General features: G+C 41.2%; 1 protein-coding gene and 1 long non-coding RNA gene across 2 annotated transcripts in view; both read left to right on the top strand.

The window, feature by feature from the left end:
- Positions 1 to 7,377, top strand: part of LOC121394618 — a 123,836-nt gene extending 116,459 nt beyond the window's left edge. Inside the window, exon 3 of the long non-coding RNA XR_005961833.1 lies at positions 7,299 to 7,377. This is a non-coding gene — a long non-coding RNA (uncharacterized LOC121394618). The remainder of the gene's footprint in view (positions 1 to 7,298) is intronic.
- Positions 7,378 to 17,618: 10,241 nt separating this feature from the next.
- On the top strand, positions 17,619 to 18,816 carry LOC121394860 (palmitoyltransferase ZDHHC20-like). Its single transcript, XM_041567034.1, has one exon. The coding sequence runs from the start codon at positions 17,650 to 17,652 to the stop codon at positions 18,571 to 18,573; it is 924 nt and encodes a 307-aa protein (XP_041422968.1). The 5' UTR covers positions 17,619 to 17,649; the 3' UTR covers positions 18,574 to 18,816.
- Positions 18,817 to 19,957: the final 1,141 nt, after the last annotated feature.

Here is a 19,957-nt window from a genome sequence, read left to right as displayed (position 1 = left end):
TCCAGAACCGGTGGGAGCAGCGGGAACTGGGAGGCCACATCGGCGCATCAAACCTCCTGCGCCTCTGAGTCCAAGGCATGGCCCAGCCCATCAACCTGGGAAAACATCTCAGCCAGGAGAGACAGGCAAGTGAGGGAGACAGCAGAAGGGGCGGGAGAGGCAGGGGGGACTCATGCAGCAGTGTCTGGGGCCAGGTGGAATCCGGGCCTCCAGTAGCAGGCTAGGGGGTTCCGCAACGGCCATGTGTTCAGTAGGGTGAGAGGCAGACAGGCTCACCGGAAAGGCGCAAGGGCCCATTTACGCAGCCTCGGTATCTCGAGGTCTAGTGACTCAGAGCTGGCTAGGAGGGAAGAGGCAAGCCAGGGTTCAGATAGGAGGAGGGGCTCCCCCGTGCTGCAGCGTGGGCCCATGAGGAGGGCTGCCAGCTCCAGGAGAGACAGAGCCAGGGAGTCACAGATTAGGAATGCAGAGGCAGAGAGATGCAGTCCTGGCACTACAACTTTAAGTGAACCAGCACAGGCTAGGAGGGAGTCCGGAAGCCAAGACCCAATTGGGGAAGGGCTCCCCCAGGCAGCATTACGGCCTCTCAAGGAGGGACGCAGCTCCAGGAGGGATAGAGATCAGAGCAGGCACAGATGTGGCTCTCCCAAGTCAGGACCCTCATTAAGACCAGGTCGCAGCGGGCAGGGTCGAGCTACGCCTGTTAGGTATGGTAGCAGCTCTGGGAGACATGGCAGGATTGGAGACAGATCATTGGAAAGGAGTAACAGGACCTGGGACAGTCCTGCTAGGTGCCGCAGCAGGGCCAGAGACAGCCGGTACAGGAGCAGGTCAAGCAGTAGAGTAAGCTGGAGGAGAGAGAGCATGCGGGGTAGATCAACCCACTCGGCCAGGGAGAGCAGTGCTGGGCTACGCTGGGCAGGCGCCCTAGGCAGGCCGGGCAGTCGCGGCGCCTGTTGGGTGTGCGCATGCGCAAATTTACACTTGCATGCGCAAATTTACACAAATTTTTGCTCGCTTTCACATACGCGCATTTGCAATATAGTGCGCATGCGTGAAGTTCGCTCGCTTGCGCAGAAGCGCAAAAAAAGCTTGAAGAAACGGGCAGAGAAGGGCAGGTTTAAAACAACTATTGGAGCTGTGGGAGGAGCGCGGGCAGGAGTAGCAGCAGTCTGGGTAGGAGAGAAGGACCCAGCAGGGACCCCGATAACCCAAGGGGCCACAGGTTTGTCAAAAGGGGTAAGTGACCAGTCCACTAAAGAGCCAAATGTGGGTCAGACCCAACAAGATAGGGAGACATCTCAGATGCCGGCGGAACAGCAGGCGTTGACCGGGGGTATCCCTGATGTAGCCAGACAGTGCTTGTATGTCTCATTTACAGGCCCATTGGGGGTGCATGTCAAAGCGGAGGTAAAAGAGAAAATAGCCAAAGGGGAATTTTTTTAGATTTTTTCCCTGCTCCCCCTTGAGGAGGTAGTTGAAATTAAGGAGAGGGAAAAGAAGGATGAGAAAAAAGAAGAAGAGGAAAGGAGTAAGAGGTATAGAAAGATACCAAAAACTTTTGGCAATTGGCTCAGAGCCTTTTGTTTTTTGGCTAGCCTTAAAGGTGAGAAGCATCTGGAGCGTTGCTCTGCACTATTTTGCTACGCGGATAGCATCTGGGAAGCCTTTATGGTGGTTTGGCCTGGTGGCGCTATGATGAGCAGTTTAGGCAACGGTTAGCAGCGAACCCAGGAATGCGATGGGATCAGATGGACATGCCCCTGTGGTTGAAATTGATGATGGCGCAGAAAGTGTCGCCCTTTCAGCGGAGTGCCGGTGGGGCCCAACAAGGAGCTCCATCGGCGTTTAAACTTGGCTACTGCTGGCAGTTTAACGACGGCCAGTGTAAGTGGGGCACACCGTGCAAGTACAAGCATGAGTGTTCTGGGTGTGGGTGTATCCACCCCTATTCTTGATGTTTCAAGAAGGACAGAGGGGCAGGTGGGAAGCCTTGAGAGGCTGCCAAAGGGATGGACACCAGTGAAGCTCGAAGCGATGTTGCCTTGGTTAGAAAAGTACAGTAGGAGGGATGATAAAGAGCTTTTAAGAGAAGGTTTTAGGTCAGGGTTTAGAATTCCATTCACACCAAGGGAAGGGGGGCAGATACATGACAATTTGAAATCAGTGGCCCAAAATCCAGAAGTAGTACAACACAAACTACAGGTGGAGGTGGAGAAGGGCAGGATGGCTGGCCCTTTTACATCCCTGCCTATTGCTAATCTAAGGGTATCTCCCTTGGGGGGTCGTCCCCAAAAAGGAGCTGGGGAAGTTTATGCTGATTCACCATTTATCCTACCCACATGGGGGTTCGGTAAACGATGATATTGGCCCAGAGTTGTGCTCAGTTTTGTACACATCTTTTGATCAGGCTACAATCCTAGTTAAAGCAGCAGGAAAGGGGGCGCTCATGGCAAAGGCAGACGTGGAGTCCGCGTTTCGTTTGTTACCCATCCACCCGGATTGCCATCACCTCCTGGGTTGTGCATTTGCAGGGGGAATCTATGTTGACTTGTGCCTGCCAATGGGCTGTTCCATTTCCTGTTCTTATTTTGAAAAGTTTAGTACATTTTTGGAATGGGTAGTGCGAAAACGAACTAATTGTCAGGAAGTGGTGCACTACCTTGACGATTTCTTATGTGTAGGACCAGCAGAATCAGATGAATGCTTTCACCTTTTGGAAACATTGGATTTTGGGTGCCATTAACACCTGAATAGGCATTTGGCCGACAGACCTGCCTTAGCTTTCTGTGCCTGGAAATTGATTCCATAGCGGGCGAATGTAGGTTGCCAGTTGACAAGTTGACAGGATTACAGGAGGGGTGCAGGGCATGATGCGTAAGAAAAAAAACTACTTGGCAAATTGAACTTTGCATGTAGGGTGATCCCTATGGGCAGGGTAATGAGAATGATTAATTTGCTGGCAGGGACCAAGGTGCCTCACCACAGGCAGGGATGATTTGGCAGTGTGGTCCAGGTTTTTGCAGGAATTCAATGGTCACGTGTTCTTTCAGTAGACAGAGGTATCCAGTGTGGAGCTGCGCTTGTTTACGGATGCAGCAGGCAGCCGCGGTTTTGGAGCGCTACGTACTTGAACGGGAAATGGTGTGTGGCGAAATGGCCTTCAGAATGGGAAGAACTAGGTTTGCTGAAGAACCTTTGTTTTTTGGAATTGTTCCCCATTGTGGTGGCATTGTTCATCTTTGAAGAGAACCTGTGTGACAAGTGGGTGGTTTTTGTGTCTGATAACCTGGGGGTAGTACAGGCCATTAATCGCCAGTCGGCATCATCTCTGGAGGTGGTTCGGTTGTTGAGGGTACTGGTGTTGCGATGCTTACAAATCAATTTGAGTGCAGAATGAAGTGGCTGATGTTTGTCTCGGTTCCAGTGGCATCTCTTTCAAAAAGTGGCACCAGAAGCAGAGTTGGAGGGGCATCCCTTCCCGGTGCAGCTGTGGCGGATCAGGACGAGCGGATAAGAGGGTTGTTAAGGTCATCAGTAGCGGAGTCCACTTGGGCAGCATACGGTAAAGTATGAAAGGATTGGGAAAGGTTAGCTGCCTGGGCAGGGGGCGTGCAACCCGCTAAAGATGGAATGGACATAATGTTATGGTGGATTTTTTGGATGGCAGAACAGGGCAAGTCCCCATCACAGATTGAGAAGGGCATGGCGGCATTAGCCTTTTGTTTAAGTCCAGGGGATGGGAAGATTTGACAAAGGATTTCACGGTAAAACAAGCAATCAAAGGGCTAAAGAAAGGTAGGAAGCAACCTGATAGGTGGAGGCCAGTATCAATGCGAGTGTTAGAGGGATTGTTAGGTGCAGCTAAAGAATTGTGCTTCTCAGATTACGAGACAAGGTTGTTCCAGTTAGCATTTGTTTTGGCATTTTTTGGTGGATTTCGGATTGGCGAATTAGTGAGTATGAGCAAACGGAAGCCTGGGGGGATTAGGGTCACAGGACATGACCCTCTATGAGAAACACATGTCAATTTTGTTACGCCAGTCCAAGACTGATGGCTAGGGTCAAGGGAAGACGGTGTTGCTTAACGGACGGGGGGTGGGCCACTGTGCCCATGCCAGTGCCTGCAGCACTTTATCGAGGTTCGCCCGTGGATGGTCCATTGTTAGTACATCAAGACATGTCTCCATTAACACGGTACCAATTCTTAAAAGTTTTTAGATTGGGTTTGGAGATTTTGGGTAAGAGCCCCCACGAGTTTGGTACCCATTCTTTGCGTATTGGAGCAGCGACTGAGGCAGCAAGGCTGGGATTGGGTGAAAGGGTAGTTAAAAAGATTGGAAGATGGGAATCTAGGAGGTTGCTGAGTTATATTAGGCCCCAATTATTGTAAAGGGGAGAATTCTAGCATCCTATATGGGTCTGGTAACAAGAATTTTAAAGTAGGATGCGGTTTATGTGGTGGTGGGTTGTTTGTTTTCTTTCCTTTAAGGTGAACACAAGGTGGTGTGGATTATTGGTCACTCAATCGTGTTTTGGTCCGAACAGAGAGCTGCAGTTCGGGACGTTAAAAGGCAGCTCAGCATTCCCGAAGGTCAAGTGTCTTCATTGGTTTGGAAAAAAATCACTTTTTTCAATTACTTTTCATTTTTTATTCATTACCGTTTTTCCTAAATTTACATTTAAAGTTGAATGTTCCTGTCTGGCAGTTCAGTAATTCAGGTGCAGACTCTAAACTGTTACAATTTTGAAAAATTGAGTTGATACATTTCTCTGCAGCATCTCTGGAGTATTAGCAGCTGAGATAATGAAACCCATGGATTCTGCTCAGTAGGGACAATAAGAAATGGATCAACTAAATGTATCAATTTAGAACAGTTTACAGTACAGGGTCGGCGACCCCCCCCCTCCCGGAACTGCTTTAGGTGGTGAAAAATGACACCTTACACTTCAATATTAGAAAAACTGTCACAAATAAAAAATAGAAAGTAATTGGGAAAAGTCTACTTTTCTGGTGAACAATCTGAAACCAACTGAACTGAAAAAAGTGAAGTGAACAACCCCTTTAAAGGAAAACTATACCCCCCAAACAATGTAGGTCTCTATAAAAAGATTTTGCATAAAACCCTGCTTCATGTAAATAAACCATTTTCATAATAATATACTTTTTTAGTAGTATGTGCCATTGGATTATCATAAATAGAAAATTGTCATTTTAAAAAATAAGGGCCGCCCCCTCGGATTGTAGGGTTCACTGAGCACACAAACATACCAAACAAACTATACTTCTTAGGTCACATGATCCATTTAACAGACAGAGTTCTGTCTTTTTCTTCCACACTTCTTCCTGTTACAGTTAGAGTTGTAGTATTTCTGGTCAGGTGATCTCAGAGGCAGCACAGAGACCATCATGAAATGGTGTTTCAAGGCAAGAGATGTAAAAGAGCAAGATTTACTTAAATATATATTCCAGTTTGGTAAGATTCTATGCCACTTGATATAACATGATATATAATATGATCCTTTAAGTAAGTAGCCAGTATTACCCATTATAATGCACTAAGCACATATATATATATATGATGTGTTAATATGTTGCTTTTTTGTTTTTTATAATTTTTGGTATTTTAAATGTTTACCAATAAACCCTTACCTTTTGGTTAGGGTCCTTTTCTTTTGTCAGGTTTATTTTATCCCCCAAGGGGGCTTCCTGTTAACCCCACTACAGGTCTAATATGACAGGAATCCATTATTACCATCAATGGGGATTATTTTTTTTGTTCTTTTACTCCCCTTACCAACCCGAGAAGCCAATACCTGTCCTGCAACCCTGGAATGGAGATCTGTGGAACTGTGGTGTGAGAGTGTTTTTATCCCTAAATTATTAGAGGCATTAGATTATAGGATTTTAGTCAGGCCCTAGGAGAAACAAATAGCAACTTCTGTTTTACGTATAGATTTTTCTATATTAAATGTATGGTTCACCTTTAAATCAGAATTTAATATAATGTAGACAGTGATATTCAGAGACAAATTTTTAAATTCGAATTTCGAGCTAATTATAGTGTACTTCGACTAGGGAATAGTCCAAATTCGATTTAAATTTGAAAAAGAAATTGAAATTAATCATGTACTGTCTCTTTGAAAATTTGATTATTCGCCACTTGGTGGATTTTGAAAAAATGAAATTTTTTTTAATCGAATATGATCAAATACAGCCTATTCATTCAAAGTTAAAAATATATTTTTTTAATAAATTACGGTTGGTCTTTTCTTATTCGAATTTCGAGTTCCATCACCTCGAAATTCGACCCTTGATAAATCTGCCCCTTAAAGGAGAAGGAAAGGTTAATAAACACTTTCCCCATATGTAATAAAGGGCACTAAATTTGCCTCAGAGCAATAACCCATAGCAACCAATCAGCAGGTAGCATTTACTGGTCACCTGTTTAAAAGCAAACATCTTATTGGTTGCTATGGGTTACTGCCCCTGGGCAAACTTAATGCCTAAAGGCATTCTGTGTAAACACCTACTGTGTGGTGCAAATCCTGTGTCCCAGGTTTCATTCCATTGTAAATGCACTGCCTGCACAATACAAGTCCCAGAGTTGGGTGACGTAGTCAAATTCACTAATTGTTCCCACCCCGCTGCCTCGGGCACTGAAGAGTCGCATAACACAGTTTTCTGTGACTCTGCGCATGTGTGTAATCTAAATCTCCCTTCCCTTCTTACCTGACTTTTGCTTATCTTTATTTGCATGCCAGTCCCCCCAACCAATAGGAATTTGAAGCGTCTCGTTGCTATGACAACGCCTGATTCCTTCGCGTCAGATACTGAGCTGTGGGCAGGATTTTAGCATGCAGAGCACAGAGAGGGACTGCAGGCAGGATTATAACACAAGCAGAGCACAGCGAGGGGCACGTTGAATCTATATTTCACTGCTAAATATACTTTAGTGAGCCACAAACAAAATATTAATATTCATAACTATGCACATGCGCGTTAAGAATTACTGGCAGAAGCACTTCCTTTAGTAACATGGCGGCAGTGTCCTATTAAATGGCCAGTAACATTAAAAGATAAATAACTTTTTGAGAAAACTTTTTTAAGGGAAAAAACCTAGCGATTACAGAGTACTGTATGAGGACTACTGAGTGGGACAGTATGTAAGATTTGCCTTTCCTTATCCTTTAATGTAACAATAAAATTTGTATGCCTAGGTCAAGGTAAGACTTGTATCACGTCAAAATCAAGCTTTGGTCTTTCTGGCCCAATGTATTTAATTTGTCTTCAACAGAACACTTTATTGTGCAAAGGGGAATTATGAGTTTGGCATTTCTCGAGTTATCAAACGTTTGGAGCTGTACAACAAAAAGGCAAGTTAAAGATATAAAAAACAGACTGTTACATATTGTATAATGCAAATGGATTATTCGATTCATTATTAGTTATTCATTTGGCACATGCTGCTCTATTGTCTTCTTCTTTGGACAATTAATTTGGAGACAATTCCTATGTTGGCTTAATAAGCAGGCGTTACTGATGCAGAAATGTTTGCCTGGACTACTTTAGGATAGACTGAGATGACAGCATTTGTACCACTAACACTTCCAAATCTCGTTAACACAAATTAACTGGTGACTAATTAACACTTCAGATCTCTTCCCCTCCTCACCTTTCCCTGTTTTTCTACTTATCCCTATATTTACACAAAATGACATATTTACAGGCATTAAGCAGTTTATACATTAACAAGTTAAATATTATAAGTGAAACTTTAAGATTGCTTCGCAATCATGTATGAACCTGTTTTTCAGGATGTACAATCTCTGTGATATTTTATAATTATGTTTACAGCGACCATCAGCTAGTTCTCACTGGCCAATAAAAGCTCTTCAGGCAGAATATCATTATGGATTATCAGTAAATGAGATAGGATTGCATTTGCATGTGTGAGCCAATCATAGAAAGTTTAACTTGTACTGCTCTTGATGGCTGGTACTTGCTACCATTGCTATTGACACTGCAGTTATTAGAAACAGCTACTAATCTGCTTGTAATTGCAATCTCAAAAACTATCAATAGGCACTTATGTGCATATGTATTTATGTTCCATACCAAGTCCGCTATTTTCATCTGTGGTGAAGCTGGGAACTTTCATTGTTGGAAAATAAGCTGCATGATAACGTTATAGTGGAATGCATACAGTTCTTGAAACATTGTGAAAGTTATCATGATATAAATAGATGGCTACATGTAGATTTACCCAAAAGTTGTCCAGTTGCTGTTAAGGTTGCACTGTTGCTTTAGGTCAGTGCACTGGATCATATCATATAAGTAATAAGTCCAAGGAAGCTTCCTATTATAGGATTTCAATGGTCCTACAGTTATTTGTAAAAGTAATTGTAACTAAAAAAAGTATTTCATTTTCTGTTCATTGTTCGGAGTCTTAACAGTGGAGCAAAAGTGAGATCTCCGCCGGTCTGTTAATCAGCGGGCTTCTGCTGCATTGTTTCAGAAGAGAATATAAACAACCAGACAGATACTCCTTCTTATAGCTATACATATACAAATGACTTTTGTTTCATCATGGAAAAATCAGTTTTTTGGGTCTAAGGGATCGCATTTTTTTTTACCCCCGAATCCTTCGCAAAAGATTTGGTCGAATACTGAACCAAATCGGAATCCTAATTTGCATATGCAAATTAGAAGTGTAAAGGGTAAAACGTTTTTTTACTTCCTTGTTTTGTGACAAAAGGTCACTTGATTTCCCTCCCCACCCCTAATTTGCATATGCAAATTAGGGTTCTGATTCGGTTCGTCCGGGCAGAAGGATTCGGCCGAATCCGAATCCTGCTGAAAAAGGCAGTATCCTGGCCGAATCCCGAACCAAATCATTCGGTGCATCCCTACCTGAAATTGCCTGTTCTAACTTCCTTTTTGAATTTAATGGGAGCCGATTGCCGAAGCAGATTGTACTCAAATCCAGTGGCGGAACTACTGGGGGAGCAGGGGGTGCGAGCGGGCCAGGGCCCGCACCCCCTCGGGGCCCCCGGCAGCGCCGCAAGCCACTGAAATCCCCAGCAAAATCGGCCGTACGGAGGGGAGCGGGGCCCGGCTGCGCGTCACGCACCAGGGCCCGCCCCCCTCTACGAACGCTACTGCTCAAATCAATGGAGATAGGACACAGAGCAAGCAGAGCCTAACCTCCATGTGCTCTTGTCTTGTCATTAGCTGTTCTGGGTCTGGAAGAAGCACAACAGTTTATGTAAACTGATTATGTAAACTAATAGGATTAATGGCTCCCTAAAGCTTAGGTGTTGGCCTGCTTTGTTCCGTTTTTCAGTACATTTTAGTACATTTCTCTAAAAACAAAACAATATGTTTGGGAGTCGACAAATCAAGCAGCTATCCATAATTTCATGTTTATTCTGCTTTCTTTTTAGTTTATGGCAGAAACATTCCCACTGTAATTGAACAACCACTAGAAGAAGAGAGAATGCACATCGGAAAGAATAGTCACCTATGAATCCAGGCAGCTTAAGGCATTACTGATTGTGCTCCTTTTAATGTCACGTGTCTTCAAATAACATTTTATTAACATTGCAATATGGTGTTTGAATAAAGTTCTTTTTATTAAAAATCATACCTTGCTTTTTATATCATAAATTTACACGTAACTATGTAAAAATTCTTCTGTTTTTCCATTACAACACCCGATTTCACAGTATATTATTATAGTCGATTTCAAGTATGGGATCTATTATCTGGAATGCTCGGTATCTCTGGTTTTCCAGCTAAGGGATCTTTTAGTAATTTAGATCACCATACCTTAAGTCTGCTCTAAAATGTTTTAACATTAAATACACCCAATAGGATTGTTTTGTCTACATATCTTTTAAATACACTGCCCTTATGTCACAAAGGTCCATGCCAGACACGTATCCCCAATTTGACAGTAATTTATAGACTAGAAAAGATCTCTTTGCTAAATAGCATGGCAGAAGAACAAAGAAGTTAAGCCTTTTCTATCCATATAACTTGAACAGGGGATGTGCCAGAAATTTACCACTAGATGGTGATAATGTATAACCAAGATATTGAGAATGTTTTTAGCTCAGACTATTTTAAATGCCTTATCCACAAGCATAAGAAAATGAGATGATGAGAAATGAAATCATAACGTCAGTTTGCTCTAAACGATCTTTGTGCTAAACTAACAAAGATCAATAGCTTGTCAAACACAATATGGCAAACATGATGATATTTATCCGTAAATATCCTTCCCTTGTGTATTCATTTGTCATCTAGTTTTTAGTAAGATATTGCTACCTAATTTGGACGCTGAAATTATTGGTGGGTCCTACATTGATTACACTGGTGCCTATCTAAATATTATTCATAGAATAAGAGCATCTGGTATGTTGTTTTTGTTTTTAATTCTCTGAAATTGATTGCAGCCTGTCACAGAGCAGCTTTTTTAGTTGACTCTGAGAAAGGGATCCCTGTAACGTAATCAAAGTAATATACAGGTATTGGACCTATTATCCAGAATGCTTGAGACCTGGGGGTTTCTGGATAAGGGCTTTTTCTGTAATTTGGATCTCCATACCTTAAGTCTACTATAAAGTCAATTCCACTCAATACAATTCCTTTGCCCCCAATAAAGATTAATTATATCTTATTTTGGATCAAGTAGAATATAATGTTTATTTATTACAGGGAAAAAGGAAAGAATTCTTAAAAATTTTAATCATTTGATTAAAATAGAGTCAATGGGAGATGGCCTTCCCATAGGTTTCAGGATAATGGGTCCCATACCTATACTGTTTTGCACAGTTTTTTTTTGGGTACACAAGACAAGAGGAGGTTAGGTGTTCTGATAATTCTGAACTCTAGCAAGAAGGGGTGAGAAGTCATAGGTTATTGAGGTATAGACACATATATATATTAAAAAAGTATTGGATACATTCACCCCAGAGGTCAAAAGTGTTGCGAATACTCATCTAGTTACCATATACGCAAGGTTTAGAGTTGCGATTGGGAAGAAGTTAAGTTAAGAATAGAAGCCAAATGTGTTCACTAGGGCTCAGGCATTGACAGTCCCTCGTCTAGCCACTAAACTATTTAGTTTTTTAGGCTGGTGGCCACTGTGTAGTGCATAGATGGAGATAACCTCAGTTAATTGGGAAAAATGGTCAACATCATGAAAATGATCGAGTAAGGAATCTGGGGGTTAATCCCATTTGGATTAAGACTTCTAACTGGCTAATAAGAAGCACATCCTGGTGCTTTTTGGAATCTCAAAAGCTCTCAGGCAAATTCCATGCTAATAGCTGAGCTGAAGTCACATTCAGGAAGCTATAACAACAAAGGAATATTGTATCAATGTTTCACACAAGCCTAATAAAAAAACTGGGGGGGCACAAGATACAAAAATAAAGCACCCCCCATAGACATATTAGCGGGTATCAACTGTTTTGGCCCCTGTGTACTTGCATGCCATGCCAGAGAGTATTTTATATCTCAGTTTGGCTATTTTTATCAATATAGGTGTGTGCATTGTAAGGCAGAAATGAAATCTCCCATGTATGTCACATCTAATAGGAATATAAGGAACTATAGTTCACTATTATTTGGAGAGTCCCAGTTCCCATCCCTAGAGGGTTCATTAAATCAGGCTATAATAGTGCATGAAAGAGAAAATATGTTGGATTCAATAGAATTGTATTCCACAAACCATAAGCAGCTGTTTTCTGAATCCCTATAGATCCCATATTTATCTTGAAATATATGATACTTTTAAAAAGCCGGTTTTGCAAAGACCCATACGGTGCAACATAAAAGCTTTTGTTTGTAGAATTTACAGATATTGTCCCCTTGTCTATTGTGTTGTTTCCGAGATCAGATGACAAACTAGCTGTCAAAAGAAAATAATACACAGAAAGTGGAACATTTTTTGAGTCACAGTTTGAATTTATTTAAAGACTCAATTAAATAATGTCTTGTGTTTCTCTGCCAATCGTATGAATGAATGTAAAGCTTCCGCACACCATATGGTAGCTGGTGGAGTTCTGAATTCTGAAGCTAAACAGGCTTTTGACTCTATAATGATATGTCTAGCCTGCGTCCAGACACTGCTTCCCAGACTGCTGAGTGTGCGGTTTGAAAACCAACAGAAGAGAGGTTTCTACGGCAACTGCATCCTCCTGTAGTGGATACATTTAGTATAGGGTCCGCACTAATAAACATACATTTTGCCCGTTTGTGTGTCTTTCACAAGTGCCGCATTTCCCCTGTGTTCCAAGTGACTACTGTAAAATACTATTTATGGATGTAATAACTATTTTGGCAAGATTGCACAGAATATTTGCTCCCTTATTATCCAGCTGTGTTTCTGCACCAAACATCAATTCTATTTTTTCATGGAAACATGTTTTCTGCAATAATTGAATTAAATATTTGTTTACGCAGATGTGAGGAAATATTACTGATTGCGTAGTTTTGCCCATTATTGCTAATTCCTATCTCCTGCAACATGATTATTTCCATTTTATGTTAATGTGATTTCAGTGGAAACGATGCTACATTTGGTATTGTTCAACATCTATAAAAGATTTATCATTATTATTATTATTATATGACTGCTAATTGCGAACGTCGCGAACCCCATAGACTTCAATGGGAAGGCGAATTTTAAAAGCTAGAAAAGACATTTCTGGCCAGAAAAATGATTTTAAAGTTGTTTAAAGGGTGCAACGACCTGGACAGTGGCATGCCAGAGGGGGATCAAGGGCAAAAATGTATCTGAAAAATACATTGTTGACACAGCGCTGCGTTTTGTGCTGTAAAGGGCAGAAATCACACTACGTCACTCAGGTGATGTTTCTGGACACGGAATGTGAAAAAGCTCACACAGCTAGGTGGCACTTGGTTAAAGACTGGGCAAACAATGCCTGCAAGGGCAACGTATACAGTAGTGGATACGGAATATATTATTGCTGCTGTAAAAACATCACTCAGGTGATGTTTACGGACACGGAATTATTATTGTTATTTAGACAGAATGTGAAAAAGCTCACACAGCTAGGTGGCAGTTGTTTGAAGAACACACTGGGCAAACAATGCCTGCAAGGTCAACGTATACACTACAGCAGTGGATACGGAATATATTATTGCTGCTTGGAAAACGTCACTCAGGTGGTGTTTCTGGAGACAGTATTATTATTGATATTTAGACAGAATGTGAAAAAGCTCACACAGCTAGGTGGCAGTTGTTTGAAGAACACACTGGGCAAACAATGCCTGCAAGTGCACTACTATTGGTGCACTACTATGAAGAACAGCAAACAGCACTGGACACGTTAAAGAACAGTAAGATAAGTAAAATAAAAATATATATATATATATATATTAAAAAAAAAATTACTCTGGTTGGTGCTGAACTACTAGGAGCAGCACACCAGTCCCACTCCCCAACACAGCTAGACTAATAGCACTTGGCTCTTATAGTAGCAAAGTAAAAAAACAAAAAAGAAAATAAAAGCAGTCCTTACAAGGACTATTGGGTTATTACAGCAGTCAGCAGATGAGATCAGAAGCAGTGCCCACAGCAGCTACATACAGAGCACTGCAGTAGAAGGTAGATTACTAGTCAGCAAAGCTAACTAACCTAAACTCACTGTCCCTCAAATCCCTGCAGAGTTCTGTCCCTACAATACAGAGCAGTATCAAGTAGATTACTAGCCAGCAAGCTTACTATCATCTGTCCCTGAAATCACTAACAGCTCTCTCCCTACACTAGCTCTTCCAAGCACACACAGGCAGAATGAAAAAACGCTGCAGGGCTTCAGTTTATATATGGAAGGGGAGTGGTCCAGGGGGTGTGGGGGTGGTCCAGGAGGGAGAGCTTCCTGATTGGCTGCCATGTATCTGCTGGTCTGGGGTGAGAGGGCAAAAATAAGCGCCAGCTAAGGCGAATCCAAATTGGCGAACGTCGCGCGACGTTCACGAACATTCGGCGGACGCGAAGAGCCGATGTTCGCGCGATTTAGTTCGCGGGCGAACAGTCCGCGACATCCCTAGCTGCAGGAGCTGTTGCAGTGAGTAGCTGCGATAGTGTCCAATTAAAATGTCTGTGAAGCATGGCTTAGGTAAATGTCACTATTTATGTCCATCACAGGCTCAACTTAATTGGCTAATATGATATCCAGCAATCCCATCAGCTTGTCTATGGTCCTTATGGCCGACAATTAGGACAATGCAGTAGTGAGCCTGTGTTAAAGGGGTGATTAACCTCTAAGTTTACTTTCAGTGTGTTATAGAATGCCTAATTGTAAGCAACTTTTCAATTGGCCTTCATTATTACTTTTTTTTATAGTTTTTTAATTATTTGACTTCTTCTTCTGACTCTTTCCAGCTTTCAAATGGGGTCACTGACCCCAATCTAAATCTATTACTCATATTTCTATTCAAGCCCTCTCTTATTCATATTCCAGTCTCTTATTCAAATCAACAAATGGTTGCTAGGGTAATTTGAAACTTGAGAGCTGCTGAATAAAAATATAAAAAACTCAAAAACCTCAAATAATGAAAACTAAAAACCAAATTCAAATTGTCTCAGAATAGTACCCTCTACATCATACTAAAATTTAATTTAAAGTTGAAAAACCCCTTTAAAGGAGAACTAAACCCTAAAAATGAATATGGCTAAAAATTCAATATTTTATATCCATAACTTATTGCACTAGCCTAAATTTTCAACTTCTCAATAGCAGGACTTCAAATTTGTCACAGGAGGTCACCATCTTGGAAAGTATCAGTGACACTCACATGCTCAGTGGTCTCTAAGCAGCTGTTGAGAAGCTAAGCTTAGGGGCCGCCACAAATTTTCAAGCAGAAAATGAGGTTGGCCTATAATATAAGCTGATGCTACAAGGCTGATTATTACATTTTCTTGTTAGTTGCACTGGTCTCTGTGCTGCCATGTAGCAATTATCTGTATTAATTACTAATCAGCCTTATAGTGTGACATTTTATATTCTATATGTACTGTATATTGTAAGTGGGTCCCTAAGCTCAGTAAGTGACAGCAGCACAGAGCATGTGCAGTGAATCAGTAGAAAAGAAGATGGGGAGCTACTGGGGCATCTTTGGAGACACAGATCTTTACTGCTAAAAGGCGGTGGTTGCCTTAGGCTGGTACTGAAACCTAAAATATAATGTACAACATTTCTAGACTACTTCTTTAGGTCTCCTTTAAGTCCCACAGTAGAAATCTTTCTCACTAGATACTTTCACTCACAAATTTAAAAAAGAATGTTCAAGTTTTGTATTTGAGAATGCACACAAGAGCATTTTATAACATGCTTGCAAGTGATCATTATTATTCTAGCTGCTGGAATATTTAACTCTTTTTAATGTCTACCCCATTTAATTTAGAGTTGTTTAGTTGTTAGTCTCTAACTTACTCTAGCAACCATGCTGTACAGACAGACAGATAACTAGAAAGAGTTTTGAATTGATAGCTGAAATAAAAAAACAGTATTTTTTATTCTGGTTGTTGGTTTATCGATAAACATTTTAAATTTAATTCAGAGAGATTTTTTTTTAAAAGTAAAACACCAAAAGGGTTTATTTATAATGCCCACAAGCAGATTGGTGCCTATGTGCTTCCCGACTTCTGCCCATGGGTGCAGCTGTAGGACTCTACCTATAGAAATTTATTGAAGCTGAAAGGCAGGGTGCTAAGTATATCAAAATGGCAGATTGAACCTTTTTTTTTGGACTTTCACCTTTTAGTTTATAAATGATTCTTCAAATGCATTTCATTTCCCCCCTTCAACTACAGGTATGGGATCCCTTATCCAGAAACCTATTATTAAGAAAGCTCCAATTTACGGAATAGAATACATTTTATCCAAATAATCCATTTTTTTTAAATTATTTTTTTTTCTCTGTAATAATAAAACGGTACCTTGTACTTGATCCGAACAAAGATATAATTACTCCTTATTAGAGGCAAAACCTCTTGGCAGGGTCGGAACTAGGGGTAGGCAGAAAAGGCAGCTACCTAGGGCGCAACGATAGGGGGGCACTGGGCAGCTACCTTTTCTGCCTCCTCCTAGACCAGACCTGGCACTATTCCCCGCCCAGAAATAGAAACCAGCACCAAATCCTGCCTGTCCGACTGGGGCAGGTGGTGCGCACCGCTATTTATCCCTTCAGATGCTGAAGTGCAGCCAGAGAATGCTGCTTCCGTGTGCGCGAAAGATGTTACTGCGCATGCGCACACAAGCGCTGATGCCACTGACACGCAGGCAAGTGCTGATGCTGCGCATGCGCACGCGAGCGACACTGATGTGCGCGAGCCGGTGATGGGGGGCGAGCGGCTGGGCTGCCTAGGGCGCCCAGCCGGACAGGCCCGCCTCTGCTGTTACCATATGAAGGCACAAAGCAGCAGGCTGAGTTATACAGGGAACACTGAGTATCACTCATGTATTATAAGGGTTAATGTACCCCCTACTGTAAATGATAAGGATAGTAGAACCACTGTATTGCTGGTGTCATCTGAATTCATTATGCACCAGGAGAGTGCTGTACTGTTAAGAAGTAGTTCTGAAAAATGGTTCCTTCCATGATCTGACTCCTGCCTGGCACCTTCAATGCAGTATGAAGTGAACAGAATTTACAGCTCTCCCTGACAATTTCAGCCAGGAGAAAGCTTAGAATAATGCTGCAAATATATAAAACACATAGCCTGAAGAGATAATGTGTTGTGCTCCAACTTTGATGGGTAAAAGGCGCGCACAATAAATGCTTTATTTCAATGTAAAACCATCTGACACTTTTTGTTTGCACATAATCATAGGCTATACAGAATTAAATACAGGTATGGGACCAGTTATCCAGAAACCCGTCTCCCATAGACTCCATTTTATCCAACTAATCTAAATTTTTCAAAATGATTTCCTTTTTCTCTGTAATAATAAAACAGTAGCTTGTACTTGATAAGGATATTAGAAGTCACTGAAGGGTTGTTCTGTGACCATATAAAGGCACAAGGCTGTAGGCTGTAGAGTTATACAGGGAACTCTGAGTATCACTCATGTATTATAAGGGATAATGTACCCCCTACTGTAAACGATAAGGATATTAGAAGTCACTGAGGGGTTCTGTGACCATATAAGGACACGAGGGACAATGGTTGCTATGGTTACACTCATTGTGATGCTAAACACAAGCGAGATAATGTCTGGTTGCTATGGTTATGCTCTTTGTGATGTCATACATAGAAGAGCCAAACACTGGTTGCTACGGTTACTCTCATTGTGATGTCATACACAGGAGAAAAACACCTGTGGGGAAAAACAGCTGAAGGTCATTACATGGATTGGTAGCGGTGGAGTAAGAAGCTATCTTCAACTCTGTCGCTATTTGGATCTTTCCATTCTTTTTCATAACTGAATTTACTTATAACTTATTTATTTATTGATTATCATTTATTTATAACTTGTTTATTTATTAGTATTTATCATTTATTTAGAACTTATTTTGAATTTATTTATAACTGAATTTGTTACCTGACGAATATTATCATGGAAAAACAAGAGGAAAATTATAAGATTATATATATAGATGAAGAAAAAATGGACAAAGAAGAAAATAATGCATGTAAGAGGAGAAAGAGCAGGGTATTGGTTACACTAATCATCGGGCTCCTTGTTACCTGCTATTACATATTTGTGGTGGAGCTGTGCATATTTACTGTACCATCACAAGAGCTAAAGGCAACTTTCCTGGTGATGTTCCACATTTTGTTCCTCCTGTGCATGTGGAGTTATCTTCGGGTTGTTATAACGCCTCCAGCCGTCCCTCCTGAAACATTCCGCCTATCGGAGTCTGACAAGCAGCTGTATCTGAGTGAGGAGAACCCAGAAGTGCAGGAGCAAATCCTCAGCTGTGCGGCCAAAAACTTGCCTTTATATTACAATATAGATTCAAAAACACCAATTAAGTACTGTAGAAAATGCCAATTCATAAAGCCAGACAGGTGCCATCATTGTACAGCGTGTGACATCTGTATACTGAAAGTGGATCATCATTGCGTATTTCTAAACAACTGCGTGGGATTTTCCAACTACAAGTTCTTCCTCCTGTTCCTGCTCTATGTTCCCCTACTGCTTATATTCACTAGTGCAGTGTCCCTTTATTGCTCCATACTGTTCTGGACTGGTCAAGTGACAAACATGGATTCCAAAGACTCAGTCATTGCGCTGTTCTGCATGAGTACAATGTTCTGTATAATCTTTTGTTATCGGTATATTTATGAACATTACTCACTGGTTTTAATGAATGACACTCTTTTAGAGTTTAATGAAGGCATACATTGTAAGTATAATCCCTATGACTTGGGCTACAGAAAGAACTGGAGACAAGTGTTTGGCAATAAAAAGAGATATTGGTTCATCCCAATCTTCAGCAGTTTAGGAGATGGCTCCTCATTCCCACTGGGTGATGCCAAAGAGGACATAGAGAAAAATGGGGCTATTGACTGCCAAACTTCTAAATGAGTCCCAAAAACAAAAAAAAACATGCAGAAAAGTTCATGGCGCTTGAATTTCATGCAGAATTTTAGTTCCACATTGAAGAGAGAGAAAAGCTGAAACTTATCAAGATTTGTTAAGGGAGTATTTATAAAGAAGTGAAGTTCGTAGGCTTTAACTCATAGCGTCACAGCATCACAAATTTGCAACTTTGCTACATATTCAATGTCTTGTTACAGAAACCCTTTGTAATTGTTATTGAAATAAATATTTATATTTCTCTAATATTGTTGCATCATTTGTCATTTTTGTACCTATAGGGGGCAGCACCTCAAAACTAGGGTGAAAAACGACACCAATTACATTTGCACTTACCAAAATAATAGAAACAGATCCAGTGAAAGGCCTCTTAGTAATGTACATTTCATTACTCCCTATATCTGTCACTGTTCAATAATGCAGCACATGTCAGCTTTGCAGCCAATAGAAAAGCACTTCGTTTTGGAAAATATTTGACAAAATATTAGCCGCACCCCAGATAATGCATTTACCAACCCAAATTATTGACACTTAACTCTTAATTCCCATCAGCAATTCTTCATTAAAATCTGCCCATGTTGGCACTGGCTTTACTACTCCTTTGCACCGCGATATTTGCATTTTGCATACGCAGTGCACCACCGGGGGATTAGGTCACGCTGGGCAGCTTTGAGGATCTTTTTGAGGCGGCCCTACAATGTTTCCCTTCAAACATATGTGAAATGAATACAATGTATAAAGGGTATAAAACACACCCTATTTTAAAATATACGGGTTAGGGATGGGTGAATTTTTTCGCATTGTTTTGCCGTGGAAATGACACCCATAGACTTGTATGGCGTCGCGCGTCAAAAAAAATTGTCGCCCATAGACTTTATTGGGTGACGCCAACATTGAGCCGGAGGCAAATTTTTGGTGAAACAAACGGGACAAATTTACCCAAGCCTAATAAGGGTATTAAAAATAACTGAGGAGTCCCAGAACCATGTAAAGACACAAGGCTGCAAACTGAGTTATACAGGGAACTCCGAGTGTCACGCATGTATTATAAGGGTTAAAGTACCCCTTACTGTAAATGATAAGGATATTAGAAGTCACTGAGCAGTTCTGTGACCATATAAAGGCACAAGGCAGCAGGCTGAGTTATACAGGAAACTCTGAGTATCACTCATGTATTATAAGGGATAATGTACCTCCTACAGTAAATGATAAGGGTATTAGAAGTCACTGAGCGGTTCTGTGACCATATAAAGGCACAAGGCAGCAGGCTGAGTTATACAGGGAACTCTGAGTATCACTCATGTATTGTATTATAAGGGATAATGTACCCCTTACTGTAAATGATAAGGATATTAGAAGTCACTGAGGGGTT

The sequence above is a fragment of the Xenopus laevis genome, chromosome 6L, assembly GCF_017654675.1.
Source record: "Xenopus laevis strain J_2021 chromosome 6L, Xenopus_laevis_v10.1, whole genome shotgun sequence".
Lineage (NCBI taxonomy): Eukaryota > Metazoa > Chordata > Amphibia > Anura > Pipidae > Xenopus > Xenopus laevis.
The sequence above is the reverse complement of the archived record's forward strand: the minus strand, read 5'-3'. Positions and strand labels throughout refer to the sequence as shown.